The following is a 24,617-nucleotide window of genomic DNA, read 5'->3' as shown; positions in this document are numbered from 1 at the left end:
TTGTGAAGCTTGGAATAGAATAAGTGACTTGTTTAATTTGCTTTATTTTAATATCAAATCTAAATAACAAACTCGCAAATATATGAAGACGCCTTGAAAGGAGGTCAGCTGTTATATACACTTTAAATATTCACATGTGTTGGGTGGAGTCTGAATTTTAATTTGGGAAGACACAGCATGTTCAGCTGCTTTGTATTTAAACTGGGAAACAGAGTTATTTGTACTTTCCATCAGTTCAAACAACTTTCAAGTATTTATGAAAATCACAACTAAAACATGACAATATCTTTAAAAAAAAAAAAAAAGACAATATCATGTATAACTTAGAATTAGGAAAACCAGTGCATTTCACTTGAAAATCAATGTTTGACAGCATCTCTAAAATAGAGTGTTCACCCAATCATATTTGAAAGGCAGTAAAAACCCAGGAGCTGAGACGTCTGTGCTCCAGCTGTGTGGAATTAATTCTATGTCTGTTACATGAAGGGCCCCTGCAAGTTGTTTAGAAAAACCAATTAATTCCTCCTAATAGCTTTACATGCAAAACAAACAAAATGTATAAAACACTGCCATCAGGAATCATTCCAAGAGGGTCTAGGAATACAGGACAAAGGCAAAATCATTCTGAAATCCTAGAAATGTTAAAGATCTACTATTCAAGTGTGTCATTTATGAGCAAAAACAGTACTTTTGACGACACAAAAATATTGTCTTTATAGAGGTAATTGATTCTGTAGAACACATAAGGAATGATTGCTTTATGATCCATCTAAGGCTGCTTTGTTTAGGCCGTTAATACAAATCTAGCTTGCTAGCATCAATTATTTATCGTAGATATATGGTACAAGTTTTAGTTTTCCTCTAAGACTCTCTGTGGTGTTGTTGTTTTTAAGTTGATCTCCGAGTCTTCACTTGATTTCACATTAGCTCTGTGTGCCTTTACTTCCAGTTCCACGCCCTGCAGCTGAACTCTGTCAATGTATTTAAAAGCATTGAGAAAGTTCAGGGTGTCTCTTCTGCCAGTCACTTAATTTTAAAAGAATGGCAGGACGTGTACATTTGATCTGTCCAGATGTGAAGTGCGGCCAGTGTCCTTTTTAAAAGTCAGTGTCCTCTTCTGGCATTTGCTCCAAAGACTTGAGGTAATCTCGAGCCAAGATCTTCTTAGGCAGGATATCTGTCAGTTAAAAAGAGAATATTACACTGTGTTGAACTCATTACTGCATTCACTACTTGTCCTCTTTGTGCCGACGTACAATGCCATCCCTGTTATTGGGACAGAGCACAGACATTTGGCCCATTTCAGCTGTCAGAAATTATCGAGCCGTATCAAGGCGACGATGATGAAACTGTTTACTGCTATTGACCATGACTCCATGGCTGATGCCTGGTTGTGGGAGCAGGTCTTTAAAGCTATTTTAGTCCCTGCTCAGGAATGGATACTAAATGTGAGCTGATCAGGTCAATCAGCCTGCAATCACACTTTAAATGTTAGCTTTCCTCAGCAGAATACAAAACTACACAAACATGTTTCAAAAACTGCTGCAGAAAAATACACTTTTTGACTTTTGTTGACACTACTGTATATTTCACTTTAAATGCACCAATTTGTTGATTCACTAATATTTGTTTCTAGTACATTTTGTAATTTTTAATAGATTCTAATACAGCGTAAAAATGCTGCTTACATTCAAAAATGAACACTGACAGATTTATTACACTCGAATAGTAAATATTAGTGCCTTAATGGCTTGGATAAGAGGAAAAACATTTTTTACAGGTACAATAAAGAACTTTGGCTTAAGGAAAAACCTTTGAGAGATGAGATCAATTACACCATACAATTATTTGGTAGTAAAGGAAGGCCATTATTTACCTACATTCAGAAAGCCACCAGGGTACACTAATGATTCAGGGGTAAAGGTTACCAACAGTAGTTACCAACACCGCATGCTTCAGGTAGTCCCTGTAGGTCTGTCAAGACTGTGGCCCGGTCTCACCTGTTAGAAAGTGGAAAGTCTCGGTCTCCTCCGCGGTGTTAGCCAGGTCGCTGTAGGACAAGGTGTTGGTTCCCTTCCCGGATCCGTTGTTGAATGAGGAGAGAGCCAGGTGCTGGACAAACAGCTCCTTCAACAGAGACAACAACAACAACAACAACACAAGTCAGCGGGGGAGAAATTCCCACTAAAGTTGGTACTTGAGCTCTAAGAGAAACCGGAGCGGCTGCGTTTTACAGTTTTCCGAGAAGCTAGCGGTGCTAAGCCCCTTTAGCGGCAGCGGCAGCAGGTGGGTGAGCTGACGAGTTAGCACAGCTCAGCGAACCGATAATTTAGCATCAAACTGCAGCTTACTGTCGCCTTGGTGGTGAGGAAAAGAGCGTCCTGGTTGATGCTGGAGACATCCGGGGAGCTCTTCATGATCAGCCTCACTCTGGAAATCGGGAGGGAGATTGACTTTTTGTTGCTAGACGTGTGGTCGTCTTTGTCGGGATTATTTTGAGACATCTTCATGTGAACACGGCGCCAGACAGGCGGAACTTCAAGTATTGTTTTGAACACTGACGCGTTTCTTTTTCTCCTTCAATTTAACCGCTGTTGATCTGGATTACTGCCGCCTGCTGGACCGGAGACTGGAAAACCAGCGCTATTGCTGTTACCGTCAAATATGTTCAAAATCACCATTTTGTTTCATTCTGTAACAACTATAGTTTCAAAAAAAATGTCGCTGAGTATTTGACAGGGATATTGCATTGCATTGAATTTTTGTGACCAGAATGTTTTATTCTTTTTTGTTTGTATTTTCTGTTGTACTGGATTGTACTATTTTGTGCTTAGTTTATAAAAGAAACTTACATTGTAAAACAGTTTTGGCAGTACCATATAAACATTAATCAGCTGTAATAGCACTAACAAAAACTGAGCTTCATCCTTTTTTTAAAAAAAAAAATTCAAATCATTCATTTTGTTAAGAAAGTGTAGATAGTAAGACAAAACACAAAAATATAAATGAATAATACAGAGGTGTAGGGAGGAATTAAAACGAGAAATTTTGGCAACTATATAGGGACTAATTGGATTTTTTACACTTAAATGGTCTCTTAAAATGGAAAAAAGTCATTTAAAACACTTAAAAACAGAGGTGAGGTGTTAATAACTCGACATCTCTGAATAAATTCTCATTGTGTCCAAATAATAATACTGCACTTCTCGTATATAAACCTTTTCTCTCCATTATAACGTCTAGTTTTACATCATAGTCATTTAAAACAGATGGGTGAGGGTGCCCTTCACTATTTTATACACAGACTCCCCAAGCTCGCCTTTGGTCCAATACCCACCAAGCAGTACCCTACTTCTTACAAAACAACTCAAATATCTAGCAGAGAGGGAAACTATCTAAACAAAGTAAATACATGACTCCTAAAGATGTCAAACTTTTTCTTAATACAACCTTCACCATTTCTCAACAGTAAACTCACTTCCAGAAACGGATTGAGGTTGGCGCAGTGTCCTCCAGTCCAGTGGCGGTGATTGACTTAAGTATTTGCCCAAATCCCAACCACCGAAGAAGAGCCGATGACAGAGGCCAGCGCAGAAGAAGAAACAGTGGCGCTCAGCAGCGGCGGTCATTTGGATACACAAATAAACAATCCATATTTAATGCTGTTGTTATTATCGTAAGTAGTCTCATGTCATAGCCAGCTGTCCTACGTCTATCTGTTACTGAACGGACACATTTGTCTCCGTTGGTTTCATTTGCTGGAGTCTCGTCGATCTAATATTGATGATAAACAGTTAGCAGGAGCCGTCTGAGCAGCAGCTTCTCATTGTTGAACACTGAAACTCGTCTCTTCGTACCCTGGCGTCGTTTTATGACCACTGACAATGCCGCTGGGTTTGAAACCATGCTGCACCGTTTGCAAGACGAACTCTTCGTCCATGTGGAAGAAGGGCAACCAGGGAGAAATCCTGTGTAACAACTGCACAGGGAAGAGCAGCAGCGGCGGAGCATCAGGACCCTCCATGTCCTCCAGCGCACAGCCCAGCAATGGCGGGGGCAAACAGGTCAGTTACTCTGTGCAAATGCCTCGCCAATCTAAAATAAAATCCACAGATGTTACTTCCGGTCTAACTGTACCGCTCAGTCATGTGAATTTCATCAAGTACCTCCTTAAACAACAGAATAACAGACCCATATGTAGTGGTTGTAATAAAAACTAGAGCTGCTCCATAGACAATGTATACAGAAACAATGTTCCAGGACAAAAAGATTGCACCCCTGGTGACTTCACTGGGATATGGGGACGTTTTCAAATGAGAGTACTCTGATATCTGTCTGTGTTTGGGGATATTTAGCAAAATCATTGCAGTTAAGGGTAGATTCAAGGATATGACAAGTTGCCGGGTAATTGATCAGTATGAAATGTCAATCTACTAAACGTTAATGGTGATTAATCAAGAATAAATGCAAAACGTTTGCTCGCTGCCGCTGTATAAATGTGAAAATTTGCTGCATTTATGTTATATATCGCTGTAAATAAAACGTCTTTGTATTTTGTTTTTTTTTGATCGGTGAGTGAGACAAAAAAAGGACACATGGAAGGAGTTCACCTTGGGCTCTGGAACGTTATGATGGACATTTCTTTATTTTTCTGATATTTTCTAGATTAAGCAAATAATCAGATCATGCTGAACCGCAGCTAAATGCCCGATACATGTTGTTTTTGTCTTTAGTCCAAGCAGGAGATCCACAGGAGGTCTGCACGGCTGAGAAGTACCAAGTACAAAGCTCCTGCATCTGAGAAGAAAGTGTCCACAAAGGGAAAGGGAAGAAGACACATATTTAAACTCAAAAATGTAAGCCAGCAATGGATTTGATGGGTCAGATTTGTTATTTTTTCTCTTATTCTGCAATGCGAGTTTTATGCATTTGAACGTTGTGTGTGGTTTCTTTACTCAGCCGATCAAAGCACCAGAATCCGTTGCAACAATCATCACGTCAGAATCCGTATTTTATAAGGTATGGTGCTCGTCCTTAGCAAGCAAAAATGATCTTACGTTTCTGTTCAGTATCAGAGATGATCATATCGACTAAGTATTTCTTCATCTAATTGCAACTGTAATTAATGTGCTGTTGTACTAAACCTTCGTCCTGTGATACATGTGAGAGAAGGAGCCAGACTGTAGTCATCCTCAGTCTTTCTGTTTGTACCGACAGGGTGTTTACTACCAGACAGGGGATGTGATCAAAGTAACAGATGAAGAGGACGGAAAGTCGTACTACGCTCAGATTCGAGGCTTTGTTCAGGACCAGTACTGTGAAAAAAGTGCAGCATTGACCTGGCTAATCCCCACCCAGGCCAGCCCAAAGGACCAATTTGATCCCGGGACATACATTGTTGGTGAGCAATGTGAAATAAGAACTGTTTGATTTTTATGCCTTTTGTTTGATTATTTCTGGGAACTGTCTGTCTTGTTCCAGGTCCAGAGGAGGATCTTCCCAGAAAGATGGAGTACCTGGAGTTTGTGTGCCACGCCCCCTCTGAATATTTCAAGTCGCGGAGTTCTCCTTTCCCTACCATCCCCATCCGACCAGAGAAAGGCTACATCTGGACCCACATAGGACCCACACCAGCCCTCACTGTCAAAGAGTCTGTGGGTGGCAACAGTTAACAGGGCTCTTGATATGGACTTACTCTGTTGCTTTTAAACAGATATTTGTATATTTGTGTAATATAATAAATACAAAAATGGTTGTTAACTATGGCCATTACTTCAGATTGAAGATAAACTGTAATTTGACACAGAAGAAACCAGATGCAACCACATTTCACAAAAGTTGTTTACACATCTGCAGTATTGGAATATTACTTTTGTATTCAGTAATAAAAAAAAATCTTGTTTCTCCATCTTGTAAATGGATATTTATTCATTTATTGAGTTGCTGTCTGGGACATATCCCAACATTACTTTACATAGCTTTATTATGGCAACAATAAAATAATGTTAGCAAAGTTACAATGAAAGAAACATCCAACAACCGCAAGTGTCACGCTCAATGCTGTCAAAGCACACGAGATGCAACAGTATCTGCATATCTGATGTGATTCTTGCTCGGGATACATGTTGCAAGGGTGCCTGGTGGACATTTCTGTTGAACACGAGTCTAAATGTACAAACGGGGTGTATTAATTCATATACTATATGTTATTGATATTATTACCTAAAAATAACCAAAAGTCGGCATTGTTCCAGCACAAGCTAATTTCAAATTTGTAGTGAAGTCTCACAACAAGAAGCTTTTATGCCATCGTTGTCCACCAGGAAACAAAACAGCGGTCTCCTCAGCCTCAGCGACCGTAACCGAAGGAGGAAGTGCGCAGAAGCGAAGCCTCTCGCTCTGCCTCTACAGTCTTCGACGAACATCCCGGTCAAGGTACCGAGCTTCACCTCGTCTGCGAAATTGCCCGTGTGCGAGAAAGAGTCTCCTTTTGCTCCCCTGGAGGAATGGATGTTTCACTCCCGTCAGAGTTATTCTTCCCTCACGGGCTGGACATTATGGACTTCTCTTGATCGAAAGGAAACGGCAGGAGAATGGGCAAATTCCAGTCCAAACTTGGTGCGATGAGACACTAAATTGGCCAGTCGTCAAATGAATTACTGCAGTTTATCACACTTCGCATTCATTTTTCTCTCTTTATTTGAACAGCTTTGAAGCGCAGGCAGAGTCCTGAAGGTAAGACTCAGATCCAGCTTCTGTGTGTTATACGTACTTCACGCATGGGTTTGCACATGTGTTAACATAGGCTATTTACTCTTATGTTCTGCAGGTGGTAGTCTGGCTTCCAGTGTGCTGACTTGTCAGGGGGACTTGGAGCCCATTCACATTCACAAAAGAAAACTGACAAAGGTAGAAATTTTACTTCTATAATTTATGCTTATTTTGCGCATATCATTTAGTTAATAGACCACATATGATTTGAGTAACAGGTATACAGACGCTGGTAAAAAAAATAAATAAAGATAAACCCAGGTATCCCCCCCCCCAAAAAAAAAAAAAAAAAAAAAAATCAGTTCAACAATGCAGTGTTCTGGTATTGATAGATAACAGGATGGGCTTGAAGCTGGCACAGTGATGGGTGGATGGAAACTAATTAGCACCTGAAACTGGTCACATGGTAATGACAGCCAGAGGCTAGATATTTGATTTGTAATTTAGTTAGACTGTTCTATAAAAATAGTAATAAAAATGACTTGACTTGACCGTACATTGATTGTACGTAAAAAACCAAATGAGTATTTGAAGGCAGAGTTCTCCTGCCCAACATCCCCGTAAATGCATGAGCTGTACATTACACCCACGGAGCTCTGCTGCCATACTGCAGAAAAAACAAGCAACAAGCAAAAACACAAACACGGGCAGCCTCTTCGTACTGGTTTATAGCAGTGCCAGCAGCTTCATCGCCGTGAAGCCAGTTTTGGGACAAACAGTGTTTGCTCACATCACATCCAAGAGACATAAAAGGTGTTTGGGAGTAGTCGTATATTTATTCTTCCGCCCTTCCTCCTGCATCTCTATAAAGAGACTTTCAAGTCTGTGAAGTGCAGCACAGTCATCCCCTCCAAACAGCAAGGTCTTTATACAGGACTCCACTGAAGAAAAAAAAAAAATCTCCACATCTGGTACTGCTTTCCTTCTCCAGCCAGACAGAATGTGAGGGCCGTGGGGGGAGATGTCGGGAGGGGCGTTTGGAGCTGCAGAGGGCGAAGTGTGGAGAGGGGTGGGTATTAATTGCGTAAATGGCATCACATGGAGACTGTTAGCATTGATGAAGCAGTCATGTTCGGGGCTTGGATACTGAGATATAGTAGTCTTATAATCCAGGGAAGATGTCCTCCTTATTACGTTTAATTCATGAAAGACTCTAAAAGCCGGTGACGGTCACATACTCTCATAATAACTATGAAGACACTGATTGAATCTGTTTAACCAGATTTTGTAAATAAAAGTAAATCACAGATGTTTTATCTGAATCATAGGATCACAGGGTTGCTTGTGGGGAACAGTAAATTCACTTGTAAACCCATCTCAAATGAAATATGATAAACAGCCAATGTGCCATTTTCACTTTTCTTCAACACGTTTGATCTCCTAGCACAGCTCCCAAAGTCACGAGATTTGATGTGAGTTATCGCCGGTTTCATTGTTTTGAGGTTCATGAAGTGTGCGAGGCTGAGGATCCCGTTGTACCACGACATTGTAAAGTTCTGGAAAGTTGTGCAGTTTGGAAAATAAGACGTCGACTCTGCCAAGTTGTTTAAAGGTTTGTGGTGGAGTTTCAGTGCATCTTAACAGTCGAGCGCTTCCTGCGATTAGATTTTCCAGGCTTATGTAGTGTGATTCTCCATGACACCACTGCTGTAAACTGTGAACGGATAAGTCATCTCACTGCGTGACAGGTCTAATATTGTTTTCTGTCAGCTTTTGCTGTTCCATGAACTCTCTTTTTGCATCTTTAGAATTAAGTCTTGGCCTTAACTTTACATTTAAAGTATTTTCCTCACAGAGTTTCACAGTTTTCAAAAAGGTGTTGCAGTAAAAATGGTTAAATAGATAAATAAACAAAAAGTTTTTAAAAGTAAAAGAAATCTTAAAACTATGGTGTAATACTGAAAAATGTATACAGTAACACATGATTTGGCAGTGACACATATAGAGATTTTTGTTGAATTGCTGAAGATAACTAGTGAGAAAAAAATGTGCCGTGGGTAAAAACTGAAGACACACACACATTAACTGCTAAAATTCATGGCTCTCAAATGCTAGCGACTCAAGCTGAGGTGTCGACAACTTCACTTTCTGATGAAACACAAACCCGTTCGCTTTGCTACGATCACTGGGTTGAACGGGTGTGCGTGTCTGTTTGCACTGTATGTGTGTTTGCAAGGGAGGATGACTTACAGTGTATAAACACAAGGTAAATATTGTAACGTTCAAGAGCAAACATCATGAGCAGGGCTTTAATCTCTTCAGCTTCATATTGCCTGACAGAACTGACGTCTAGGAGTGGTTGGTTCGACCTCTGCGCACCAAGAAAAACATTCCCCTTGTTATTTTGTTTTGGAGAGGGGATCTACCCTTCAGTCCCAGTTAATGTGCTCTGTGTTTAACGTTCACTTTTTTTTCAAAGTGTAGCTTATGTGATTTTGTCTTGGCAGCTAAAATCCACCCTAAATGCCAACTATGAACCAAGGAAACCTGGTTTGTCCAGGTACATTCCTCTTTTATCTGAAACCCTGGAGAATGCGCAGTTTTCTTGCTGGTGTGTCAAAATGTCTGCATCTTACTACCAGTTTGATATAAACAGTTTCATGTTTCTATGAGATTAGGTACTGTTCTGCTCATCAACAGCTATTAACTGTTGATCAATTCATAAGCTTTAACTAATCACATAAACTCATACCGACATAGTAATTTTTTATCGGTGAGAACAAACAACAGAAATTCTTGATACATCTTGCATTATTTCATTGCATTAGTTACACATTAATTAAGCATTATTATAAAGTGTTTCCAACTATAAAACTAATACTCTTTTCCTTCTGAGCCTCTAATTGATCAAGTTTTTCTTTAGCGTTGAGTCATAATTCATGAACATTTATTTGATCATTTTGAAAATTGGGACCTCTTAGCTACTACATGCCGTTAGAGCTTTTTTGTATGGCATGTGTAGACAAAAGTGTGACTTGGTTTTGATTCATCTTTTCACATAAAAAACAAAGTACATGCATCCTAATGATATTAAGATAAGAGACCCAATGCAGGAGTAATCAGAGCATCATCTCACCATGTTGCATCCCCGTCCTCCCTCACAGTGAAACCTCCTTTCCAGGTATCAAGTTATCAGAGAGGCCGTGACACAGTCTTTCTGAGACAAAGGCAGCCCCTGTTCTACCAAACTTTGCTATGTCAGGATGGGCGCATGAATGGATGTTGTGTCATGAGGGTGTACAAAAGAGAGGTAAGCAGAGGACCCTGCCAGCCGCACACCTATCTGCTACCTGCATCATTACTCCTCCACCTCCCACCCCCTTTCAGTGGAAACCACACCCGGCATCAAAGCTTCACGGCAGGCAGAGCGTGGCGGGTCAGAGAGAAGAGGGTGTGGAGAGATCTCGGTTGTGTTGTGCGTATAGGAAGGTGTATGTGGGTTTGAGAGTGTGCACTCATCTTATCATCCTGTTTGTTGCTCATCTGCATCTGCCCAAACATCTGTGATGTTTGTGATATATTGTTGTGTTGAGAGATAAGAGACGTCTTGTCGCTTTCAGTGCTTTCAGTCCTCTCTTGCTTTGCAGTGCAAAAAGCGGATTTAATGTGTATGATTAGATGTAGTAGTAGTTTTTTTTCCACATCTGGAGATCCGTCCCAGCACTCGTGGGACATGAAAGTCACTTAACTGCTTCCTCTCCTCTTTCGCTTCGGCCTCTGTTTACTTTGTGCCGTCTGTTAATTTACACTCTCTCTCACTTTTCTCACAGAACTTGTATGTAGAGTTGAGGGAAATCAAGTCTGGCCATAACCGCAGCCTCAAGGGTGAGTACAGAATTCCATGTATCATGCTGAAATTTTTCACCTTCTATGTAATATAAAGGGCTAAATTCCTATCATGCAGATTTAGTGCATTACTATTTTTGATGCATAAACTTTAACGTCATACTTCTCTTGCTTCACATCCGTTTTTCACATTTATGTGGGAAAGCTTGGACCTTTGGATGTACAGCTTTTAGTTAGCTTTTAGTTTCCTCTCTGCTGCCAAAGATTCATGGAAAACAGAGCTTATTTCAAGGAATAAATGAATTATAAAGGCACAGCGTACTAACACAATAGTGATTATAGCTACCTTCAAACTGTGGCTCTGCTGAATATTGTTATTCACAATCCAGCCCTGTGTTGTTTAGTGGTTTTGCCACCAGAGAAGACACCTGACATGGACAATAAAAAGGCAAAGAAGAAGACAAGCCATGCTGCTGTGAGTGTTAATCTTCATGCTTCATGGGTCAAACAACATTTGCAAATCTTTTTTTTTTTTTTTTTTTGTAATTTCCAAACAACTTGAAGAACCGGATGGCTCTGTGGGTATTGTAAGTTGCGTAAAGTGTTTGTTTATGAATTTGTGTGTATGGAAATTACATTTGTGAATTAGTGACCTAGAAATGTCAAACTATTATTCTGAATGTTCATTGCAGTAGCACTAAGCTTGTCCTTCTGACAATAGATGAATGTACAGGACACACAGTGTGACATGGTGCTTGAGGAGGACTCTCAGCAGGAGTGGGTCTTCACACTGTACAATTTTGACAACAGTGGCAAGGTCACAAAGGAGGTAGCTTGCTTTCTTGCTTGTTGTTTAAATAATTCAAATTTAAAGTATCTCTGTACACAGTGGATGTGTGTGTGTGTGTTCTGCAGGATATGTCCAGTATGATACACTCCATGTATGAGGTTCTAGAGGCATCAATCAAGCAGCCTTGTAGTGATGACACACCCATGAAGATCAAGCTGGCTGTCACTCCCTCAGCTTGCCAAGACAAATTCTCGCAAACAGGTAAAATGACATTTTTATTCTGGCTCCAGGAGCCATAAATATCGCTTTCGTGGGGGAAACATTGAGGATCCAAAGTGTCACTGTGCCAAAACTGTTACCTCGTTCAGAACGGTGGGACTAGGACTACAGAGACAAAGTCATGATTTGATGATTTTGTCCCTCTCTCATTGAGAACAGCCACAGGGAAGGAGCAGAGTGCGTCTCAGGAGGTAGGAAGCCCAGTAAGGAAACTCTATTGTGTAGATGAAAACATAGAGCGCAGAAACCACTACCTGGATCTAGCTGGCGTTGAAAACTACACCTCCAAATTTGACAATACAGGTATAGAAAATCCTCCTTTATTGTTATGGTTTGCACTTATCAGCATATAAGCATCTCACTTCATGAACTGGTATATTGTTTCGTTGGGAAACACTTGAAGTTGGACTGTTTTTTCCTCCTTTTTTCCAGAGTCACCCTGTCAGAAACAAAGACAGCCCGCTCACTCTGCTCTTCAGCACCACGTGGTGGTGGGAAGAGAGAGCTGCATGTCCTCTGAGTCTCCCAGAAGTCACTCTGTCCTTCATTCCCTAAAAAGTAAGCCCACGTCAGTGGGGAAAGACAGGAGCAGAGGGGAGGGAAAGTCCTGCAGGTTGCATGGCCAACATCCTGCTTCATGGTGCCATCCTACCCAGCCTCACCCTCCAACACATAATGTCCACCATCATACCCACAGCAGGGCTGCGAGGCTTCGCTCCAGGGTACAAGATGCTCCCACGCCCCTTAGACCTCCCGGCTCCCAGGTCCAGCCGGGGATGGACAGGGAGATATTAAATAAACTTGAGCCCTCCTGTGGGGCCCCTCTGGCTCAGAGACATGAGCACCATCACCACCATGAGCACCATCATCATCACCATCACCACTACCACCCTTCATAAAATGCACCTCAAAACACATACTGTATGAAACTGGATTCAAGCTCAGGTGAGAGGAGTGGGTGTAGTCAGATGAACTGACATATGAGTAGTTTGGGAGGTCAAATGCAACTCAGCAGGTCCTTGAATGACCTCCTTTACATTATATCCACTGTGTGGTGGAATCAAGCTAAGGCACTGTTATCTAATGCAAACAAAGTCCTGTAAGATTACATACGCTACATCCTGGAAGTTCAGTTCAATGTTGCCTGAATGACACTTTAATGGCGCTTTGGATTGACAGTTTCCTCTCAGGTAGATTACCACTTAAGCTATGAAATTTGAAAGTACAGTGTGTAGTGTTTATATCATGCCTGTATTTTGAACTCTACCCGGCATTGCATATTAACAATTATTATTTTCTCTGTTTGAAGATACTAACATGATGTGCAAAGTAATACACAGTTTGTCTGCCATGAAAAGGTGTCTATTCTGTTTATTCTGACATGGTAACATGTCAGCTTTCTGGCCAAATGTGGGTATCACTGAACAAATATATATTGTCAATGAATAATTTTGTAGTTCATGCTTCATCTTACTATCAGTTAAAGTCCATGATTTGTTTTCTCTTCTTGCTGGTGACAGAAGTTACTCAATGTGAGCAATAGATTCAGGTGAGATGAGCTTCCCTTAAACAGAAGAACAACTGTTTGCAGTGCATTCCTTCATTTCTGGGCACACTACAATCATATGTTGTTTGTAATTGTATTTTTCCATATCAATGGCACAATACAGACATTATAATGTCACACTGAGATACATTCTGCGAAGTAAGAATAGCAGGATATATTTTAGGTGTCTAAAACAACATCAAACATCGGGGTTTTTTTTAGACATTTGCGCTTATGTTTCTATCAGGAGGAATCTGTCATGAAAGAGGCAATACCCACGTCTCCACTGACAGACACCTCGGTAGAACATTATACATTGTAAGCACATGACATGTTGCATTTTGAGAGTGGTAAAAGCTATTCTTTATAAAGCAGTTTGCAGTTATAAAGCACTTCATAACAACTTAATATTTGAATTGCATTAAACATCACCCAAAGATAATATCTCACTCCTCAGGTTCGGATTATTCCTGTATTGCTGTTTTACTTCTGCTCCCACAGCGTTGTTTTCTGTGGCCGTTCCAGCTCTTACTGTTTGTGTAGTGTAGGCCTCACAAAGAGGTGTTGTGAATAGTGACAGGTTTCCCAGCGGCATTCAAAATGCTCTTCCTACTTATCTCTCTGGCAAAAGTTGCAAATAGACACCATGCCCCAACGAAGGACGTGAGACAGCTGTTCCTATAAATAACCTTAACCCTCTTACCTACCACGAGACCCTCGTGCCTTGTTCCTGCCTCACCACAGCAAGCCTCGTCCCAAACAAAATCACAACACCCCGACAGACAGCAACAGAGGATATCAACAAGGAAGCAAACGGAGGAGGCAAAACACTGACACACAGAGCTGTTTGACAGCAGCTCCCAACAAGAAAGTTGGTACGACAAGCAGGGGGAAAAAACCTGGAAACATGAAGTCCCTGCGATTCCTTGCTGCTGAGGGTTTCATCCAGACTGGTCCAACCGCTCTGGAAAACCTCAGCTATGTGTCTTTTAATCTCTACCCGCTTCTCTTCAAGGCGTGCTACCTCCATGAGCAGGCTGACTTGCTGCGTGCTCTGGTCCAAATGTGGCCTCTTTCCGAGCTCAACGTACAAAGGCTCCTGGGAAAGACGGTGGACTGTCAGATAGACCTCACCTCACGCACCTGCCGGCTTTGTTTGAAGGCAGTTCTGACCGGCTTAAAGGTACCTAAATCTTCCCGTGTGTGATATGAGTACATTATCCATGCATTTTTTTTATTTGCTGTGTTCTATATTTCTGATCCTTTTGTCCTGCAAGTTTAGGTTCTCAGTCAGTTGACATAAACATACTTGTGTCACTTGCTATTGGCTTACTATGATCATACATTGTGATAAGTGGACCAGATAATCACTTCAAAAGATTTTATTACAATTTTGTCTTGTTCTTTTTAAGGATTATGTACTGTCTCCTCCAAGAACTTATGCCAAGTGCCTCCGTGTGGTGGACCTCACTGCCCTGAAAGACATCGAGCACCAGGACTGCCCCTGCAGGTCCACCCTGGGTCGATGGGCAAGAACCCAGCTCCTGACCCAAATGTGCTATGAGACCATGGTGGCCATGCAAGCCAGCGATGTGCCCCAATCTGCCTGCGAAACATCTATTGATGTCCGCCTGAATGGTTTTGTCACAGGCCGCAACTATGAGCCTGTGGCTCAGGCCTTCCTCCTCCTCCGCTGTTGTCCACTGAAGCTTCGTTTTGCTAGTTTTCGGGCTGATTCCCTCGCTCTCAAGCAGCTCTTCTATGTTCTTCGTCTAGCAGAACCCGAGTCAATCACAAAGCTGGAGATGGTCCACAGTGTTCCCCTGGAGGCCCCACACCTGGAGGTGCTTCTGTCCAGGGTGGAATTCCCTAAATTACAGTCTCTGACCCTGCCAGCTGGGGCGTTGGATGTTAGGAGGTTGGGTTCGGATGATGATCTGCTGGCCACCATTGGCAATCTGCTGGCACAGCTGAGCAGCCTGACTGAGCTCTGTGTGGGATTCTCCACTCTTACTGGACATCTACGCAGATTGCTGTAGTGAGTAAATAGATGGAGAGATAAAGAAAGAGAACAAGATGCAATGCAACATCAAGAGCTTTAAATAAGCCCATAATAATCAACTTTAACCGGCTTCACAGCACATTCCAGCTTTTAAGGTTTTTAAGAATGAGATATTTTGCCGTTAAAATTGCTGACATGATGCCAGTGTGAGGACAGACAGCTGCAGGTCAGATGTACCTCACAGTTCCAATGGAATAGAGCAGGAGTGTAAATCCTAAACAAAAGACCTGTTGGTATATAATTTAAACAATTAGAATTTTAAAAAATGAGCAAAATGTTGCATAATAAAAACATATAGAAATTAGTTCTGGGATTTAAGTATTTACCACAATTGTTACCAGACCAGTATTATGCAAATCCTACGTAAAAAATCCTACCAGTGTATCGGCCTGCTTTTCACTAAATAAAAATTTCCAGTTGTGTTCAAAAATGAAGGCCCAGTAATTTCTGGTACGTCTGACCATTCATTCCAAACCAATTAATTTCCCTTTACCTGTTTTCTTTATCCAGTCCTCTCAACACTCCTCTGCAGTGCTTGGAGTTGGCCAACTGCTGCCTTAACCGCGTGGACATGACGTACCTGGCCAACAGCCTCCACAGTGAGGCCCTGGTCCGCCTGGACATCAGCGGACATGACATCTTCGGCTCTTTCTCCAACTCTTTCCACAAACTGCTCAGCCGTTGTTCAGCCACATTGACCAGCCTGGCCCTTGAAGAATGTAACATCGAGGACGAGCACATGGACAGTTTCACTAATGCTCTGGCCTGCTGTCAGGTGCTGGAGGAACTCAAACTCCTGGGAAACCCTCTAACCTCTGCAGCCTTGCGGAGGTTATTCTCCATGCTATCTGCAGGCTTTCCTAACTTAAGGTATATAGAGGTACCAGTTCCCCGTGAGTGTTACTCTGAGGATGTTAGTTATCCTCTTGAAGATTCAGCCCTACTGCTTTACAACAGGGATCTGTTTCAGGAGGTCAGGGGCCAGCTGATGGCCATCCTGGAAGGTGCTGGTAGGGGGAGCGTGGAGGTGTGCACCCCACTCATGGGGGCCTATGATCCAGACATTAACGAAACCAGCAACGAGCTGGGAGTATCTATGTTGAAGTCTTTTAACAATGTCATTGGGAACTTTATAAATACCATAAATGACGTGGATGACAGGAGATCTCAGGCTCAGAAACCTAATTAATGAGGTTGCCTCTAGAAGGATCAAGTGAATAGACTGACAGAAAAGGGTCATATTTAATTTAGTTATAGTGCTAGTATAGTTTGCTAGCAAACTGTCATCACTGAAGGCTAACGCTTTGAAAATAAATTTCATGAACTAGATTTGTTTGACTAAACGTTAACATCAACATACAGGAATTCGATTCCTGACCACATACTATCTCAACAAAGGATCATTATTTTCTTCCCAGTAACTCCTACAGTCTGAAAGCCACAAACATTTGCAGTGCAGACAGATGTAGCTACTGTAGTGGTTAAGGTAGAAACTTGAAGTTTGCCTAAAATATTTTGTTACCTAAATCTATTTTATGTGTTCTTATGTCTATATGCTGTTTTAAATGTTGTATATAACTGGATTTGTAAAAGGTAAACGTCACAATTTTGCAATATGGGGAAGATCCCATTTTAACAGGTGTACACATGTGATTGGTTCATTCATTCTGCCAATAAATCAAATCTTAAAACAGTCTACCATACATGACATAATAAGTGACACTTGCAGATCTTCTAAAATGTACATTTGTTTAATGAGCACTGTCTTATATAGTTTACATTTCATTTTAAACATTACACCAGAGGACAACCATGCACTGACTGAAGACCAGGAGCCATCTATTTCTTCATCCACTCCTCTCTTTCTTTCCGCTCACGGATCACCTCGTTCAGATATGGGGACAGGTAACTGATATCCTGAAGGGAAAACATTTTTGGTGAGTTCAGAGAGAGAGACATTATGACTGTTGAAGATCCTCGTAAACCTTCATTTTATTGATCCTTTTCTCTTTACACAGATTTAACTTTTACTCTCTTAGATTTTCTCCCGATCCACTTTGGCAACAAGCTCCTTAAATCACTTAAATAGAAAATTCAGTTTTTCTATATGGTAGCATCTGGTTATTGACTATATAGGTAAGTTCAAAATAAGCATGCAGTGTGAAACAACTATTAAAAATGCTACTGAATTACCCCTATGTCCTATCTGAAACTCCATACCATTGCCAACATTATGCCTTTCCCATTAAATCCCACCTCCATCCTGAACAAAAAACAATTGTAAATGTTTTCAGCCTACCTCTTCATACTTCGTCCACTGGTCTTTAGGGAGGATCTGCTGCTTCATGGACAGATCCAGGGCTCTCTTGATCCTGAACATCCTGTCATTGTATATGCTCTCTGGAAGCCTCCTCAGGGCCTCTTTCACATCTGAATCCTCATAGATTGTGTCATCACGCATTAAACCTGACAGAGAAAACATGCAACTCTAAAGGTGGTAGATGGAAAAATCAATAACAATAGCCCGTGTTCATCTAAGACAATTATCTTTTCATTGGTAGTCTTGTCATGCTGTACCATCAAAACCAGCAGCATTGTTGGGTTGTAAACTCTACATGTTTTGATTAACACATTGTTCTTTGGCCTTACCGATCTTGTTGAAGCCACACATGCTGTAATACCATTTGCGGAATCCAAGCATTAGCCTGCCTGTGGCTGCTGTGAACATAACAAGAAAAACACATACACAGATAGGATCAGTCAGGCAGCTCAACCTGATTTTACCGACAAGAAAAAAGTTAGCAGAGGATATGGGGAATAAGGAGTATGGTTGCAATAATGATAGTATCACTACTACTTGGGTACAAATGTATTTTTTCTGTCCATTAACTTTTCAGGTGACTCACATTTTTGCAGTGGTGGAAATTAACTAAGTATATATACTAAGGTACTGTACTTAAGTACACTTTTGACGTATTTTTCACTTTACTTGAATATTTATATCTTCTGCTACTTTATACTTCTACTCCACCACAATTCAGTGGGAAATACTGTGCTTTTTACTCCACTAAATTTATTAATATAATAACTGATTGAGGCCCGAAGAGATTAAATTATTCACTATTGAATTTATTTATATCAAAAAGGTAAAGATTATAAAAAGTCCCAAATATTACAGCACCATTTTGTAACAGAACTTTTTTTTCCTTTCTTCCTCCTTTCCTCTCTTATGAATCATCTCAGGACCCCTTAGATTTATCTAGCGACCCTTTGGAGGGGTTTTGAACTGTAAGTTGGGAAACACAGGACTAAACTAGCTAATGTATATCATATATAAGTAGTCAAAACTAGCTCTATCTCAAGCAGCTACGGAAGTGAAATGCTGCTTACCCATTGATGCAGCAATACTAACAATCTATTATGTATTATATGATATTGTGCCAATCAAGGGCCATATTTCTGCAGAGGCAGTGCTTTTATTTTTGATACTTGGAGTACATTTTTCTGATGATACCTCTGTATTTTTAGTCAAGTAGGATTTTAAATGCAGGACTTTTACTTGTAATAGATTATTTTTACATTGTTGTATTGATACTTGTATTTAAATATTTCTTCCCCCACTGCGTTTAGTACAGTTTATGTTAACTAAAAATTTAGACTAAAACCTGAAAATCTCTTATGTACAGAACCTCAGGTGACTCGGAACGTCAGAGGTTACATTACGAGACGGACAGTCACCTGTGACTTTCAGATCACATTATCTGATTAGGACATTAAATTCTGGATGACAAACAGTAGATAACCTGCCCAACTGAGATCATATAGCCCACATCTCCAACTGCATTAGAATCGCAGCTGAAACAACACAACACCGACTCTACTGATGAGGAGCTAACAGAAGACAACCGAGTCTAAGTGTTCTAGCATAACACGAAACACGAGCTGGGCTAGACAACAGCTCTTTGGCAAACATTTTCTACACTAAATGGGACAAGCTAGCGACTGTCTGGTTGTAACATAACTAAACACTGTTTAATACACTGATGAGCACCAGCGTTTCATATTAAGCTAACGTTAGCTGACCAGCACCATTAGCATCTGTTAGCACGGGGACACTAAAGGACACACACAAGTCAAATGTACGAAAAGGCATATTCCGCCAGGACAAAATGTACATACTGCGATATTATGTGATGCAGTATAACATGTGTCACGCCATACCACTATAAAACGATCTTTTAAGAGTTCATTTAAAACCAGAAATATCAGAAAGGACACTTGATCATTTACCTGGTGCCCTCGACGCCATCTTTACCACTAAGAACGACCGCGGTGCGTCATGGGTAGGGAGTATTGAGGGCATTGCGCAATTTGACATGACGTGTTTACAGATTATTTAGAAATTTATTGTAGAAATCTATTGAACAAATTAACGTTATCGACGCTCTGTGACAAATCGATCAGAGTGGAAACTAAAGAAGAAGACACAATTCACGATGTGAAAAAAAAAAACAGCTATCTCCAACCCCTGATCAGGACTGAGATTCCATAAGAAGATTGAGCAATCAGTAAAGTCCATCAAAAAGATGACGCCGAGGTCAGCTTTCGATTCGGCAGCTATGGGGGAAGTTAAGGGAAATTTAACCCAATATACTGAGCTACCGATTCTCTGGGATTATCTAGTCCATATTTGAGTAAATATGAATTGGACTGAACTGGACCTGGTCGGATGAGGTCTAGATGTGAGAATATTTAGCATTTTCACAAATAGAATAAAGGATCTGGAGCTGACTTCAGCGTCTATTGAAAAGCGCAGTGGTAGCACAGGTATTCAGATCCTTTACTCCAATATCAATACCACAATGTAAGAATACCCCATTACAAGCAAAGGTTCTGCACTCAAGAGTCTTACTTGAGTAGAAATAATCACAGCAAAATAAACCTCGAGTATTGAAAAGTATTAATTATGAAGTGAACTGGCCCCTTTCAGCGTTGTTATTCATTTTATTATGTTGTATATTAGTAATCCTGATGCAGTCAAATGTAAGTAGTATTTTAAATGCCTTACAGCAGCTTTATTGGGTAGTTAAAAATGCTGCATAACAATGTATCATACTGGATAAACTGATTTTTTTTCATTTGCTTAAACTATTTCTGTCAGACAAATGTAGCTGAGTAAAAAATACAATATTTCACTTGGAAATGTAGTGGCGCCAAAGTATTGGATAGCACATGCAATGGAGATGCTCATGTAAATTACAGGTATTTGAATTTGTAATTAGTGCTTCTGTAAATGTACCTACAGCAGTTGCATTCCACCACTGAACAAGTGAGACCTGATCCTTCTTCACATTGAAATTTACAATCTACTCTCATTACAGGCATTTTTCAGTACATGACTGATGATAATTTTATACGCAGTACCTCAACTGAGGCATATGTTTTACAGGCACCGGACTGAACCGAGCTATTATAACATATATGTTCTCTTTAGATAGACAGTCGTGGTAAATAAGAGCAGTATTTCAGGCAGAACAGCTGATAAACACTTTGTACATTTATTAAACATCACATTTACAAAATAAACATTTTCTTTCAAACTCTGTTGATGCTCTATAATGTATTTTTTAAGACATTCATGTCTCCATGTATCTGACATTATGGTATTTATTCTGCATGCTGGACGATTTCTTTTCCGAAGTCCGCTTTTATCCCCTCATGAAGAATCAAAGTGTCTTTTGGAACAAGTAAAAATCTTCCAAAGTGGCCAAAGCCAGCTCAGTGCAAAAAGTCTCATCTGGCAGGGACACCAGGCGGTCCAGGGAGATGTAGTTGGGCAGGGTTGGGTCATACTGAGCCTTTCCGAGGTACTCAAGGAACAGGTGGCGCTCTCTGACACGCAAGAACTTGGTATTAAGGACCTATGGGAAGAAATATGCTCGAGGTATAATTCTGAATATGGATATAACACAAATAAAATGAGTTCACATTGACCCTAAATTGTTCAAATAGCCGACAATCAGCTGTTCAATGTACCTGTGGGAACTTGGTGATCATGTGGTGGGGCACCTTCATGGTGTTGTGAAGGAAGTCAAATATTTGGGTTAGCTTCCTTTTATTGGCAGTCAGCACTTTCGGGACGGCAATAATTATGTGTTGGATCTCATTTTCCTTAAATCCAAGCTCTATTTCACATACCTAAGTGGATCACATTTGTACACAGACACGTACACACAAAAAGAGTCAAAGTATTAAAACAAAGTATCTCAGAGGGTCACTCAAACAACCTATCCTGATGATGTCCTATGTCATTTCAATACCTTCAGATTTTCTTTAACAGGCTCCAAACTGCTACACAGTAATCTGGGTAGACGAGCTACAATGTTCCGGGTCTGGAAATAGAAACAAAAACCAACCATAATTTGCTATTCGTCTTTCTATCAACATATTCACTATTTGTTTTTGCGTAGAAATTAAAACACACTGTGATAATCCTTGTAGAAACACACTTACATTAGAAGCACTGAGGTTGAGTTGCTGCTGATAAAAACCCAGTCTGTTGTCAAGCCTCTTTACACTGAAGTTTAGCAGATAAGGAGCTCTGGACACCATGGATGCAACAGTCTCAGAACTGAACTTCTTTGACTTGAGATAGTTCACCCTTCACAAACAACAAAAAAGACAACGCTATTAAGAGAGCCTATAGCAGGACCTTACCTACTTGTCACTACTACAATATACAGTATATACAGTTACATAGCTTTGTGTGACCTATCTCATCAGACTGATTTAATTTTGAATAAAGAAATTTGGTGAATATAAAGGCATCTAATGTTTCTGTTTCTGAGATCCCTTCATGTCACCTGGCCTGCATGTTTTCCAAACTCTCAGTGAGAATGAAGGGGTTGTGTGTGATGATATAGCCAAAACGAGAGTCTTCCACCCCGATCTCTTTGAGAAACAGCAACCTCGGGGCCACATCTGTGTTGAAGTCGAGCCTCAGCAGCATGGAGCCCACGTTGGGCCTTTGTTCAAGCTTCCACAGATTCACACCTGCAATGAAAGGAAGAGGTTGAATGATCAGAAATGAAGAGATCCAGATGAACTGACAATTTAAAAGAGCATTGCCTTTACCATTATAGTTCTAAATGTGCTTCAGTTTAAATAAATATGATGAAAATGTTCTCAACAGATTATCTACAACTTGATTACCTAGTTGTACCAGCTTGCTGAGTGTCTCAGACTTGTCAACATATTCTCTAAGAGAGGTGGAGGCTGGAGGCATCGCTGCAGGAACAGATATACTGACAGCCTCTTCATCACTGATCTCCTCTAATGCAGAAAATTCAGCAGCTGCATCCAGATCTGGTTAATGAAGAATATAGAGTGCAAACAGATTCAGCGCCCATGAGACAAACAATAAAGCTGAAATCTGATCATAAATGCTGATGCTAAGAGAATATGCTTCTGTGGTCAACAACAGCAAACAAATATGTACCTAATGGCATCTGGCTTTCACTCACTGGCACGGCATCTCTAATTGGCAACAAGTGGCTCTTGTATGCCACAGCATCAGTTCTTGACAACTCTTCTGTGGACTTGTCTTCCTTAGCCTCAGTTGCCAGATGTTTGGCCATTAAGTCGCTGTAACAGAAGATCTGTTGTTTCCACCTCTGTCTTGCCTGAGTTGTTCTGTGATTCCCCCTGAAAAATGAGGATCCATTCAGGATTTTGGTGGCTACCCTTGTGACTGTTGTGCAATGGCAAACTTGAGTGGAATACTGCCAGGTAGTAGCCACTGTCTTGGAGCAAAGAAGACTTCGGCATTTCAGACACAGCTGTGCACAGGTTGAAGCCATGACGACTCTACAGGGAAAAAATGAACATGGCATGTTGGTTTAGTTTGATTTTGTAATAAGACAACCCAGACATCACACACACACTTGTCCACGAAATCAAAATGGAAAAAAATAGAGAAAAAAACATGGATTCAATACAATGATTGTATATATCTTTATACACAGTCATTGGTTCAATACAATATGAAACATATTCAAACAAAAAACAGTAAATAGAGAAAATATAAACAGAGACTATTTAAAACAAACCTTGCTATTCAGTATAGGAATTACTTATTTTCTCTAGGCAAGGACTACTCGGTCTACATTTTCTTAAAAGCTTTTAAAGGAGAAGACAATGCAGACATACAACTAAAGCAGAACTCACCAGATAAACAAATATCCATCACCAGATAAACAAATATAAGCAAACTTGAACATATAGCTATGATTTACAAGCCAGAGTCAGACAACAAACTAGTTATGTATAGGTCACAGTATTATTATGTGCTGTTTATATGGGCTACAGGTGGTGCAAGAGTGCAAAGAATAGTGGAATAAATGCTGCGTGGATAATAACTTTCTCTATATACAAATAGTTAATGTGCATATATAAGGGTGCATGTGCAGTATATAGTCTGCTTGGAGTTACCTATAACAATTGAAAAAAAAAATAATTGTAATTATTATTATTATTACTATTATTATTATTATTATTATTCCAACTGCCATTAAAATTATAGAAAAGCAGAGTCGAACTTAGTTAGTACCCTAACACATGCACATATTTGCCACCTTCTGTGCAGCCATATTGTTATTAACTATGTGTGTAAATTGTCTTTATTTTGTTTTGAGACATGCCAAACACGATGGACAATAAAGACGTACTAATTCTGATTATGTACATGCTACTGTATAATGTGTATTTACACTATAATATATACGCTGATACATTAAGCTGATGTAGTACTGCAGTGTTATTTCACAGGAATTGTATTAGACCTCTACTGGCTAATTTAGCCGTCCTTGTGTGTGACGGCGTGTGGCAAAAACCATCAATGTTATTCCATATCTACAGAAAAGGCAGTTGGAATAGTTCACCTTTCCGTTTGTTGTTGATACAGACAGGTAAAATGTAAGCCAGTTAAAAATCTGACACTGAATCGTTGCCGTACAAGAAGCCAGCTATAGTTTAACTTAACGTTAGATCCTAGCAAGCTAGCAGGACAACAAGCCTCTATAAGCCTCGTAAAAACATAAACGACACAAAACCAATAGTTCGTTTATATTAAGCTATTTTTGAAGTTAACTTTTTACTCACAGTTTGTGAATCAAAATATTTTATCCTCAATTCAGCTCCATCATTCACCCAGGTGTCACGCAATGTCAACTGTTTTCACGTGCTCATTAGCGGAGGGACTCAACGGAAATGTCACAGTTTGGGATGTACCACAGTGCTATATGTGTGGGTAACACTGATACCTTCATTATAGTCAGGAGGGCGAAGAATTTTGAAAAAGTTGAAAGTATATAAATAATTAATTA

At 40.3% G+C, this 24,617-nt stretch overlaps 6 protein-coding genes across 9 annotated transcripts; 3 read left to right on the top strand and 3 right to left on the bottom strand.

The window, feature by feature from the left end:
• Window positions 1-15: 15 nt before the first annotated feature.
• chrac1 (chromatin accessibility complex subunit 1) lies at window positions 16-2,563 on the bottom strand. Its single transcript, XM_040121206.1, has 3 exons — window positions 2,352-2,563; window positions 2,001-2,127; window positions 16-1,177 (listed from the first exon to the last, which is right to left on the bottom strand). Exons 1-3 carry the CDS (start codon window positions 2,508-2,510, stop codon window positions 1,098-1,100), a joined length of 366 nt encoding a protein of 121 aa, XP_039977140.1. The 5' UTR covers window positions 2,511-2,563; the 3' UTR covers window positions 16-1,097.
• A 990-nt stretch (window positions 2,564-3,553) lies between these two features.
• On the top strand, window positions 3,554-5,886 carry gatad1 (GATA zinc finger domain containing 1). Of its 2 annotated transcripts, XM_040121856.1 has the most exons (6): window positions 3,558-3,676; window positions 3,795-4,064; window positions 4,734-4,856; window positions 4,960-5,019; window positions 5,218-5,401; window positions 5,482-5,886. In XM_040121856.1, the coding sequence occupies exons 2-6, from the start codon at window positions 3,885-3,887 to the stop codon at window positions 5,670-5,672; spliced, it is 738 nt and encodes a 245-aa protein (XP_039977790.1). In that variant the 5' UTR covers window positions 3,558-3,676; window positions 3,795-3,884; the 3' UTR covers window positions 5,673-5,886. The 2 variants fall into 2 exon arrangements, with proteins under 2 accessions (XP_039977789.1, XP_039977790.1); XM_040121855.1 differs by having other exon boundaries at window positions 3,554-4,064.
• Window positions 5,887-6,278: 392 nt separating this feature from the next.
• LOC120786037 (protein naked cuticle homolog 2) lies at window positions 6,279-13,156 on the top strand. 2 transcript variants are annotated; one of them, XM_040121075.1, is made up of 9 exons: window positions 6,287-6,618; window positions 6,709-6,735; window positions 6,830-6,909; window positions 10,542-10,596; window positions 10,962-11,032; window positions 11,279-11,386; window positions 11,473-11,608; window positions 11,786-11,929; window positions 12,059-13,150. In XM_040121075.1, the coding sequence occupies exons 1-9, from the start codon at window positions 6,594-6,596 to the stop codon at window positions 12,523-12,525; spliced, it is 1,113 nt and encodes a 370-aa protein (XP_039977009.1). In that variant the 5' UTR covers window positions 6,287-6,593; the 3' UTR covers window positions 12,526-13,150. The 2 variants fall into 2 exon arrangements, with proteins under 2 accessions (XP_039977010.1, XP_039977009.1); XM_040121076.1 differs by lacking the exon at window positions 11,279-11,386 and having other exon boundaries at window positions 6,279-6,618; window positions 12,059-13,156.
• Window positions 13,157-13,826: 670 nt separating this feature from the next.
• lrrc14b (leucine rich repeat containing 14B) lies at window positions 13,827-16,899 on the top strand. The gene is made up of 3 exons (XM_040120851.1): window positions 13,827-14,355; window positions 14,585-15,210; window positions 15,745-16,899. Exons 1-3 carry the CDS (start codon window positions 14,080-14,082, stop codon window positions 16,421-16,423), a joined length of 1,581 nt encoding a protein of 526 aa, XP_039976785.1. The 5' UTR covers window positions 13,827-14,079; the 3' UTR covers window positions 16,424-16,899.
• Window positions 16,900-16,969: 70 nt separating this feature from the next.
• LOC120785893 (cytochrome b-c1 complex subunit 7) lies at window positions 16,970-19,592 on the bottom strand. The gene is made up of 4 exons (XM_040120852.1): window positions 19,525-19,592; window positions 17,884-17,952; window positions 17,534-17,700; window positions 16,970-17,151 (listed from the first exon to the last, which is right to left on the bottom strand). The coding sequence occupies exons 1-4, from the start codon at window positions 19,541-19,543 to the stop codon at window positions 17,074-17,076; spliced, it is 333 nt and encodes a 110-aa protein (XP_039976786.1). The 5' UTR covers window positions 19,544-19,592; the 3' UTR covers window positions 16,970-17,073.
• A 1,180-nt stretch (window positions 19,593-20,772) lies between these two features.
• Window positions 20,773-24,508, bottom strand: mterf3 (mitochondrial transcription termination factor 3). Of its 2 annotated transcripts, none has more exons than XM_040121035.1 (8): window positions 24,394-24,508; window positions 22,733-23,100; window positions 22,447-22,599; window positions 22,098-22,287; window positions 21,748-21,895; window positions 21,555-21,626; window positions 21,271-21,432; window positions 20,773-21,155 (listed from the first exon to the last, which is right to left on the bottom strand). In XM_040121035.1, exons 2-8 carry the CDS (start codon window positions 23,091-23,093, stop codon window positions 20,961-20,963), a joined length of 1,281 nt encoding a protein of 426 aa, XP_039976969.1. In that variant the 5' UTR covers window positions 23,094-23,100; window positions 24,394-24,508; the 3' UTR covers window positions 20,773-20,960. The 2 variants fall into 2 exon arrangements, with proteins under 2 accessions (XP_039976969.1, XP_039976970.1); XM_040121036.1 differs by having other exon boundaries at window positions 24,382-24,506.
• Window positions 24,509-24,617: the final 109 nt, after the last annotated feature.

The sequence above is a fragment of the Xiphias gladius genome, chromosome 24 (genome assembly GCF_016859285.1).
Source record: "Xiphias gladius isolate SHS-SW01 ecotype Sanya breed wild chromosome 24, ASM1685928v1, whole genome shotgun sequence".
In the NCBI taxonomy this organism is placed as follows: Eukaryota; Metazoa; Chordata; class Actinopteri; order Istiophoriformes; family Xiphiidae; genus Xiphias; species Xiphias gladius.
Note: the sequence above shows the minus strand (reverse complement) of the source record. Positions and strands in the feature narration are given on the sequence as shown.